The following is an 11,300-nucleotide window of genomic DNA, read 5'->3' on the forward strand; positions in this document are numbered from 1 at the left end:
TCGACAGTAAAAAGGCTAAATGACTGGTGGATCATAAAGTGAATTTTGCAGGAGTCACTTATTTTTATTACGAATAAATTCCAAAACCATGTAGGTAAGATAGTTGTTATGTAAAAATATTAGAGCTTTGTAGGAGATGTATCAAAAATCGATTTTAATACTAACCCGCCTCTAACTAGGCCTCTTTACCATCGATATGCTTCGAGAAGGTAAGCATTTAGAATATGTAAAGCAAAATTGAAATGTTTCTCAGCTTTTTAATTTAGTATGGTCATTTTATTAGAGAATGTCAATTAATTTTATTTTCATATCTCTACTACTAAATATAATAAGTTCATATTTATTTTGTGTAATGCAGAATGAAAATTGCAATTTTTGCAAATATATATTTGATAGTACACATACCCTTAAGACTTTAAATAAAGTATTTATTTATCGAGTAAAGTTATTATTATTTAATTTAAATTTTTTTCTAATAATATATACAAATTTCAGCATTGGAATGTGAATGTGAATTCCAGAAAATAAATGGTGTTCCAATCAATAATATAAATATTGTTTAAATAGTTGAGGGCTGCGCGCACGTGTGTGTATAAAGAAATAAGTGTGAAGCGTGGTTGTGTGGGTTTCCAGCGTGGGTTGTCCTGTGGCGCCCGGGTTCACCCTCAGCAAGGTGTTCTCAGTTCGCCCCCTCCTGGCCGACAACAAGGACAAGCGCGGCCTCGCTTTGGACGGACAGCTGAAGCACGAGGACACCAACCTTGCCTCTTCCACTGTGTGAGTGCGCCACTTCACCTCCCGCCGATGGCTTCTTTGTTACCTTGCACTTACCAGTTCACATTCTGGATTACCTAAACTCTGTGAAATAATACACCGATCGATATCCTTGTGCCAAACTGTTTCATTCCTTTATTTATTAATCGACAATAGTTACATATAATGATTTTATATCTTATCCAGAATGTGCATTCAATGAACTGTGAATTTATCGCAATAAATCTTCTGCTCCATCAATATTTTAATAAACACAACAGCCAACTATGAGCCATGTATTGATTTATAGTACATGGTGTAAAATTGCGTACTGCAGTCAGCCCTGTAACTGACATATAACTTGACTCGCGCATTGCATTAATTATGTTGAGCCAAAAATGATGTTTCATTTTTCATACTGTTTGTGCAAGGTAATAGGGAGGGTTATTGCGGGACAGGAGTAATGGTGTGGTGTACGGGTAGCAGTGTAATGTTTTCCTTTTTCTCGATTCTATTCCCGTAGCTCCACGTAACAGTTTGACCTGACCGGTGTTGTGCATCTCTCCGCTTCCACTCCAGTAATCTTATGTAGTTCACAGCCTAATCTACATGTTCCTGTTCCAACTCAATTCAATACTATTATTAAGTTGGTCACATTGATAACTTTAAATGTCGATAATCAAATAAATTATTTTGCAGTCAATCCAGTATTAGTCATACTCCAGCTAGCGAGGAGAAATTACTCTAGTAATATATAGTTTTAAAATACAGTTAAACGTGTACTACAAATTTTATTTTGAAGTTGTGCGTATTTTTAATAGGTAATCCAAAATAAACCAGTATTGCAAATTTTTTATACTTAGTTGTGTTTAATTTTGTGAAGAGGCTCATTCTTTTTATCCTGAGTACAGCAGAGTTGAATGCTGAAAAACTTCTATTTAATTTGATTAGATTTTGATTTACCTAAACTTGTAAAAAAAATCTAATGAAAATAATATTCAAGCATATTGTAACTGCAGATTGAGTAATAAAATATATTGTATATTTTTTATAATTTACGAATAAGATATATCTTTACTTGGTTCTTTTAATTGACCACGGATAATGGTTTTGAGTTGATGTGGACAATTCCGCAAGGAAAGGAAGGTAACGAGTAGACCAGCCTCTATATCCCTAAATTGTTATCTAATACCTGTAGTCACTAAAGTATCTGCTTGTTTCTTTTTTGGTTTGGTTTGCGTTGTTGCTCGGTGGTGGTGGAACAGGGAGGGGTGTCCCATCGGGCCGGGCTTCACGTTGAGCAAAATATTCATAGTGACCCCCCTGCTGGCTAACAACAAGGACAAGTGGGGCTTGGCCCTCGACGGTCAACTGAAACACGAGGACACCAATCTCGCCTCCAGCACCCTGTAAGTTGGGACCGCTCGCCTACTGATCTGCCACCGTTCATCAGATCGCATGCGCTACGCATCATTCCTCATACTTTCCACCAAAACAAGGGCTTGACACATTGATGGCCGGCACATTTTACAGTCAATATATTTATATAGTTTACAATCTTTATCATCAGGTCCATGTGAATCTACATATGTAGTTAACTTTACAGGAAAGTGTAAAACTGCTTTTTAAAATCTAAATATAAATAGGTTTGAACTGTTGATGTATATTGTTAAATAACTACATTCTTAAAAAGTAATAGTGTGTTTACATGGTTAACTTTTAACAAACTGTCTAATAATCTGTTTTCCATTAATGTAATCATATAATTTAAACTTATTTTAGCAAAATAGAATGAGGAAGTTCAGTGGTTTTTCTTTATTTTTTTATTTATTAATAGACTCCTCTAATTTTTACTGCGTGTAAGAAAACATTTTTTTTATACAATTTCCTGTAGGGCCGAACTTCCTCATTCATTATTTTTTTTAATTAGAGAGTATAGAGAGAGATATATCAAGTCTTGTACCATACGTAGACTCGTGTGACACCATAGCCACACAAGGGTTAAAATCATATACCTATTAAAAACCTTAATTAAATTTAATTAACTGGGCTTGATCCGAGTAAATATCTATGTAGTGCAATTGCACAATGATTAGATGTCACCTTGAAAGCATCGTGGGCTAGATAGGTATACAACTTGTAAACTTGTGGAATAGTGGATAGTGCATTTGCCTACAGCGCATGGCATCTTGTAGTACTTAATAGTTCCTGAACTGGCACCTGAATCATAACACTGATTATTTTATATTACAAATGATTAAGATATACTGCGTTTTGTGTAAAAATGCAGTGGACTGTGCACTATTATTTTCATAGAAGGATAGTGCGAAAAGCAATCAATTATACAAAATATGCATTGTTGAGTCACGAGATAATAAAAAGTGTTGGCTGACTGGCTCTCCTGTTAAGTTTTTTTTAAACATTCTTTCATACTAAATATTATCATCTTCAATTTGGAGATACCATACTTGAGGTCCCAGGTTCAATTCCTGGGAAGGTGGATATAAAATATTGATTTAATATGTGGTTTTTACATTGCAATATTTCATTGTTCCTGGACTTTTTTATCATAGTCGAGTTACACGAGTATTCTGAAACATCCACAAAAATAGAAATGAACCCCCTTAAATTTTAATATCGTTTCATAAAATAAGTGCCAATAATTGCGAATGGGATGGATGCTATAGTAGTTGGACACTCTTAATCATTAGATACGTTTACTTATTTTTGACCATTAGGTCAAAAATAAGTAAACATGAATTTATCTCCACCGTAAAATAAATACTTTTTTTGTTTGTTTTTTTTAAATGGGCACATTACATTTAATTTTTTTTTACCATTACGCTTATAATGTCCAATTACTGTAGCATGTCTAATTACTATAGCACCCACCCTACTTCCTTTGGCATTATTATTTTAAATGGTTATAGGGATACATTTTTTTTTTAAATTTCAAAATGATGTTAAAAAAAGATTAGTAAAATATAGGTACCCATATAAATATGTAATCATATTGTGTATATATTTGATAAAGTAAGTTTGTTTTCATCCCTGAGTCACCTAAGTAAATACTGCATTTGCTTTCTGCTTAAATCATCACCCATTCTTTATTTGATAAGATTATTATTTTGTATTATTTGTGTTTTCGTAAAGCTTTTTAACAGTCTTAATGTAATATTTTATTATCAACCATTTACAGAATTTAATTTTACCCTGGACAACATGTACATCGTTGGCGATATTTATTTGAACAGCGCAATTACTTTTCTATAACTGCACTGCACTGGGTATCTAATAAATATCTTTAGATTTAAAAAATACTCGGTACCATAGAAATGTAATACAATTAATATTCTATTTCTGATTTCATTTGCCAAAACGATCTAGCATTTTTTTCATAACAAACACACTTTTTTCATTCTTAATTAACTTTTAAAATTCTTAAAAAACTTTTTAAAATCGTAATAAAAAAGATACTCAGTTAAAATAAATAGTGAATCAATCATTTTTTTTAAAGATTTGACATTGTCAATTTTTATTGTTTCTTAGGGAAATTCTTAAATTGTTCTAATGAAAGGTGGTTAAAAAATTTGCAGAATGGAAGGGTTACCGGGAAAGGTACTTATATACATGACTTATCACTAGTATATATACTAAATATTGACACAAATGAGGCATAAGTTCCTAGGTTACACCTGATAAGTGAGTCAACCTGGAAGAAATACAGAGTATGGATAAAATAGAGTTTTGAGCAGTCATTAAATTTCTGACTAAACAGAATAAAGCACAGCGTATCATCTTGGAAGAGATTTCAACAGTATATGGGGAGTCTTGTCCTGAGAAAACCATAATTTGTAAATGGTATAGTCTTTTCAAAGAAAGCAGAGAGTAAATTGAAGATGACCCCCGCGCTGGATGGAATGTTGAGTTCCTTCATCAAATTTCATTGAAAAAGTCAAAAAACTTATACTGGAGGTTGCCCATTAGAAGAAAAAGCAGCTAGCGGAGATGGTAGGAGTATCATCCACATCAGTTTTGAGAATCTTACATCATCGTATTTGTATGTCAAAAGTCATGCCAAGATGGGCACCCGGAATGCTTACACCGCTTCAAGAGCGACAGTGCGTCGAGAGTTCCTGCGCCTTTTTAGACTTCTGCCGAGACAAAAAGGATGATATTTTGGATCAGATTGTTACCGGAGATGTAATGCGGGTTCCTCACTATGATCTTGGATTGAAACAAGATTCAATGCGGTGTAAAGACAATGACAAAATAAATTGAACGATCTGAAAAATGTGTACGTGTCAGAAGAATATATTTTAAAGGAAAAGATTACCATCTTTCTTTTTATTCTGTGAATTTTCAGACCACCTTATACTGTTAATTTTCCCTACTTACATATTTTGCGATTATATTTCTTGTGCAGTGTTTAAGAAATATGCGAGCTTAAACTACAGAAATCATTATTATTATAATCTGAATAGTTAGTTAATTAGTTCATTCATATTTCATTACTATAACTGTTTTCTCTCGTGTTTAGGAGTTTAAAATTATATTTTTTATCATCCGATCTTACTTAAACTCTTCTTACAATATAAATAATAAAGAATTAGGTTCTGTACAATATTTTTCCAAAAACAAACTGTCTTTTTGCATGCCCGCTCTGATGGAATTTTTTATTTATTTATTTTGCATGCATTTGGATCATAAATAGAACTAAAACCGTCAGTGTTAATTCAAAATGTAGTTATGAAATCCATTGATATTTAATGATATGTATTCCATAGGTCTCGCTCATCCGTTGATGGAGAATATAGGTATAATTCAATATATTTGTATGAACCTACTCAACATCCTGTAACATGTTATTTTTCTATAATAATTACATGCCATAGATTTGGTTATTTTTCCTCAGTTTTGCTTCTTTAGATATTTTGCTGAAGATTAAAACAATATGTAATAAAACAAAGAAATCCTGTATTCAATTCTTTACAGCATGGTATGCTATTGATCAAATTACAGGTATATATATATATCTAAACTTATCTATCTAAACTTTTCAATTAATACAGAAGTGAAGTTCATTAGAACAATTGTATCAGATCTTTATATTGAGATTAATTATTAGTTCATGGTTTCTATTATTAAAATGATTTTGTATTCACTGTTAAACTCTAGTTAAAATTTCCCATGAAATTCCCCTGTGTTATTTTTATGATATTAAACATAAACAGCTGTTAGTTTTTTTTATATTAATTTTATTACTCGTGGAAAGAAATAGCAAAATAATGTCTAAATATAAAATATTAAAATTAATTGTTTGCTGTTCTTAGTTTTGCTTGTGTTTTTTGGGTGTTGGCTGTATTTTAGTTTTTTTTTAGGGCACTGGGATTCCTTCTTCCCCGTAACTTGGCTGATATCAATATATTAATTTTATTCTACCCACTAGAATACGAAGTTCCTGTTTCATTTTTGTTTGCATTTTCTCAATTTTGGTTCCATATTTGTATCCCGCTTACAAGTTGGAATTTTTAAAAATTTCAACCTCATTGCTGTAATTCAAATTATTTACATTCGTAACAAAAATAATGTATTGTGTTTTTCTTTTTCTTTCACATAAACTAGTCTTCTGAGCATTTCCAACCACGTGTGTTTTATAAATATAAATACATCTTTTTTGGGTTAGTTTTTCAATATGTATTTTCATCATTAAATTTTAGTTAAAAACTTGAAATTTTATCGCCAAAATATCAAAAACGTCTCATACATCTTGAATCATCTTTTGAAATAGATACCTTCTGTTCTTTATATATAAAAAAAAAAAAAACATTATAGATAACTCTTATAATGCTGCTGATTCAGTGGACATCAGTTAAAATGAACATTATGTTGACAGGGTTGCAGATCCTTCGCAGCGAGAGAATCTTGGTATTATTGTCCAATACAAAGTTAAAGTGAAACTGTGTTTAGGGGCATTGGGAGGGTAAGTTTAATCTGAATTTTTACTATTACATCACATGCATGCATACATACATAGTTGGTCAGATGGTCAGTAGTCAAATGAGGACAGAGACCGACCCTTTTTAGAAACAATTAATTATTAAATTTATTAAATTATTATGCTTGTTTATACACAGATAAATCATTCAATAGTGTATCTACACAAAATTCATAATCAAAAATAAATGGTTATAATAATGTGTTCTGTAATAATGCACACAATAAAGAAAATAATTATTTTTTTAGTAAATCACACCCTCAGAAGTACACCGTCATATGTCTAATTCGGCCAATTCGGAGGAGAGCATAAACAATCTTTTTAACATTATTTATTAATGCTCGTAACAAGTATATTGACATTATAATGCCCAGTATTTTTTTGTGGTAAATGCTCATTTAACTGTTAAAATAGTAGAAGGACACTAGCATCATAATTACTGCAGCGTTCTTCTCGATATTTTACTCAATTGATTTTGAAGAATTCTGAAGTTTGTGGTATATCTCATTAAAAAAATTAAAAGTGATACTTGAGTGTTCTCCTAAGAAAGATAAAAAAATGTGCTTAAACTGCATTCAAAACGCAAAACGGCTAAATTTAGGCTTACGATGTTGTACTTCTGAGGATGCAAAATCTCAATTTTTTGGTGAAGTACATAAAAGTAATATAAGAAATTTATTTATTTATTGACTATTTTTTTGTTTAACAAATGTTACATTTTTTATTACATAATATATCACTTTATTTATAAAAAACAAAAAAAATCCCTCATAACCGCCTGTGCGTGGGTATACTAAATGTAGAATACATTATGAAATCTATGGTGTAGATTAATTATTCGTTTTTTATAAACAGTGAACTTGTGGCTGAATTACCATTTATCCTGATGCATCCTAAACCTGAGGAGGAGGCTCCGCCGGTACGTCCTCCCGCTCCCCCAGATCGGCCAGCTCCCGAAGTTCCAGTGGACACCAACCTCATCCAACTTGACGCGTAAGTACTTGTACTTATTGATAGTTACAATTGCCATGCCGGACTAGACTGGTATGTGAAGATGCTATGAAACTGTTCAAAACATTGCCATTTTTATATGTAATCTTGTCTTTAATAATGTAACCAAACTGAACTTTTTTATTCTTAGTTTACCCAGTACATTGAAACAGTAAATTAAATTTCAATACATTTTCCTTTTCTTTTGTCAAATATAAATTATTGATAAATTTCAAATTTTTTGATTCTCAGTTTTGCAATAAATTGCCATTGATATATACATATGTTTTTATTTAACATGGAAGTTTGTTTATATTTTTCTTCTGCGAATTGTAAATTTTTGTACAATTTATACGCTGCATTTAGTATACCAATGGAGTGCCCTATGCGCCACTAGGTGTGGAAAGGGAAATGATGAAGATAACTCCCAAATATTTATTTCTGCAGATATGCACGCAGATGTCCTTACTTAATTAACGTTGTGATAAAATTTATTAATATTTTTTTTAATTTATGTACATGGTGGCCTCTGTGGTGTAGTGGTCAAGACGCTTGACTTACGCACGGAAGGTTCCGGGTTCGATTCCCGGTGAGAACACAAATATTTTTTGTGATTTTTCTCAAGCACGGATGTTCTGTGTTGTAATTCACCACAATAATTGGGCCTCCTGGTTTGTTGTGGTGAAGAAAAAAACTGTTTGATAGTTGGTGTAGTTTTTTCAATACCAGTAGACGTTGCGGTTTGAATGAACAAATGTATCAAAATACACTTTCATGTTTCTATTCTTTTACAGCGATGATTACGACAACCAGGACCATGAAGATGATATAATATTTGAAGATTTTGCTCGATTGCGGCTGAAAGGAGGAGAAGCCGAAGCTTGAGGAGAGTACGCAATCCTCTGTGAACCGGTGGGAGTCCATTAGTCAGAACGCAACATGGTGCCACTTTACATACCCAACTGGGAAACATTACACCCACCTTCCTCTTCACCGGGAAAACGGATTTCTACGAGGAAATTCAATGTGGAGGCATTTCATACTCGTAGCACTTATGTTGTTGATATTTGGTATTTTGCTTTGGGAGTCTAACTCCAGACTTTTCATTGATAAGAAACTTGTCAATTCTATTTTCTGTAAAACTGTTTAAAGTACGCATTTAAAAAAAAGTTGTATATAATGCCATTAATCTCAATGTATAAGTGTTTTGTACAATTTTTTATTCCGTATACTTCTCTTGTGATATGATAGAATGCTAAGACTTTTTATATCTTATCGTAATTGGCAGATCATATTTCCCATCGAGTAGTTTTTGTTGCCGAGCTTTCCCAATAGTTGATGTTCCACATTGTCTTTATTTATCAGATCTAACAATAGTATACTGAAAGCGTGTTGTCCATATTGGATTGAGATTATAATTTATTTTCGTTTAAGTGGACACCCATCTTATTTGCACAAATTACCTAAAACTCCGGTTTATTTATGTGTTAGAGATGATACATAGTTCTCATAATTTATTAGTATAAATGTATTGAAGATACAATATTTTTTTGCAGAATAGGAAATCAGTTTGGCAAATATGTATAACTAATTTGCATTATTAGATAATCAAATTTTTGTTAAATCATTATTGTAAAATACAATGTATGTTAGAGTTTGTTAAATTATATTGTAATCTCATGTATTCATTCAAACTATGAATATAACCTAGAACATTAACTAGCCTTAAACTGAAGTCATTTCTGGTAGTCAGGGATTTAACATATACATATATATTTGTATTGCCGAGATGGAATTTGGTTCATTGAATGTTGCAAAATGTATAATTTGTTTCGAGTGGAATATTAATATTTGAAAGCAGTCCATTATAATATATAACGATTGTTGTAAGTTAGAGCCAAGAATCAGGGTTGAGCGCTCCCTGCAGAATGCTGCGTAATAAATATGTCTTGTAAATTCTTAAATACCTATTTATATTTTTTTATATTTGTGATGATTGAGAATCTTTAAGCACAATTTTTAGAGTACATTAAATGAATTTGCGCAAATATACAAGTGATCCGAGGACTCTGCGAGTTGTCTGTTGTCTATAGATGTAGTGAATATGAAAAGGTTCCTACTCAATAATTTGCGGGGAATCTAAACGTCCTTCACAAACTGTTCTATTTGGTCTAATATTTATATTGATTATATATTTTACGCACAATCCCATATGTATGTGGATTATATTTAGCCTATTTGTAATATCAATGGTTAATTGTGAAACATAAATAATATGAGAAAATTAAAGGGAGTTTGTAAAGATATTCAATGTAACGTGTACATATATTCTTGCTAGTAATATTAGTTCCATTGCGACGTATACATGTCTTCATCTCGACGTTTCCAATGGCTAAGCTACACTAATTACTTTACATTATATAACCTCATAGTAAATGCCAAAGTGCAGGGATCAGACCTGTAATATATAATATGTACTTTACGGATGTCTGTTTGCTGCTGTATCAGAGATAGGAGGACAAACTATTTATTTTTTGTGACTACAATGTGTTCTAATTTTATTTTTAGCCATTCCATTTTATCATTGTTTATCTTATTTGTCATTTAGAATATAATTTTACATACTGAAATGCTTTATTTATCACCAAAATCCATCAACTTATCCTTAATATAATTTTTTTATCTAATCAATTTTATCAAAACTGGTTTAAAAAAATCATCAACATTTAAAATCATAATAAAACATGTTTTTCAACATATGACTCGTTTCATTCACAGAGCCTTATCCATGTTATTTTATTTTCTCATTTATTACACTCGATTAGTTGAATAACATACATATGTACACATGCATTACATACTCCAAAATATTTTTTTAACGTTTTCTGTTTGTATGACACTCATAAAGGCCAAAGTGTTGATACGCCATGGGTGCTATGGAGGTTTGTATTGGTCGAAAATGTTATCACATGGTACACTTGAAGTTAGGAGGTGATAAAACGGAAAAAAACAGTGATATATATTATATTAAATATAACATTCCGAACAACTTCGTTAAAAAATGTGGCTCAAAATTTCTCAGAACGCGGAAGGTAGGGGGACGGGGTAAAAACGTTCATCCAATCAGAGGAGACCCGAAGAGGTACTTCGGTTTTACTCGGCCGACATCGGCCGTCGTCCACTGACAGGGGTGGCACAAATAAAAATTAAATATTCGTTTTTTTTCAAAATTGTAGAGGTTATAATGGCAATAAAAACAGTTTTACTACTTAAAATTTAACAACATAAATACCAAGATAAATGATATGTGAAAACAACACAGTTTTTATAGATACAACTCAAAGACAATACCATTAAATTTGGCAAAGTTAATATTATGAAAAGTAGAATCTGGATCTGGGAGAGCTATTGGGTTTTTCCCAGTTCCGTATCGTGGATAATATTTTTGTGATACCTTCCTATTTATACTTTAAAATTAAACTCAATATACCTATATTTAAAATATTTTTAACAATACCAAACAAATAAAAATGATTAAAGGGAAAAATACTTGAGTGTT

At 31.7% G+C, this 11,300-nt stretch overlaps 1 protein-coding gene across 5 annotated transcripts in view; it reads left to right on the top strand.

Moving 5' to 3' along the window:
* Window positions 1-10,498, top strand: part of krz (beta-arrestin protein kurtz) — an 88,677-nt gene extending 78,179 nt beyond the window's left edge. The window contains exons 9-14 of one of the 5 annotated variants that reach the window (XM_088229177.1): window positions 634-777; window positions 2,019-2,162; window positions 5,541-5,570; window positions 6,650-6,736; window positions 7,607-7,744; window positions 8,536-10,498. In XM_088229177.1, the coding sequence (XP_088085303.1) occupies window positions 634-777; window positions 2,019-2,162; window positions 5,541-5,570; window positions 6,650-6,736; window positions 7,607-7,744; window positions 8,536-8,626 (634 nt within the window). In that variant the 3' untranslated portion in view covers window positions 8,627-10,498. The remainder of the gene's footprint in view (window positions 1-633; window positions 778-2,018; window positions 2,163-5,540; window positions 5,571-6,649; window positions 6,737-7,606; window positions 7,745-8,535) is intronic. The other 4 variants (XM_088229178.1, XM_088229179.1, XM_088229181.1 and 1 more) reach the window with 4 other exon arrangements.
* Window positions 10,499-11,300: the final 802 nt, after the last annotated feature.

This window comes from Micrasema longulum, unplaced genomic scaffold (assembly GCF_059751315.1).
Source record: "Micrasema longulum isolate JH-2025_06_02 unplaced genomic scaffold, ASM5975131v1 h1tg000640l, whole genome shotgun sequence".
Classification (NCBI taxonomy): Eukaryota; Metazoa; Arthropoda; class Insecta; order Trichoptera; family Brachycentridae; genus Micrasema; species Micrasema longulum.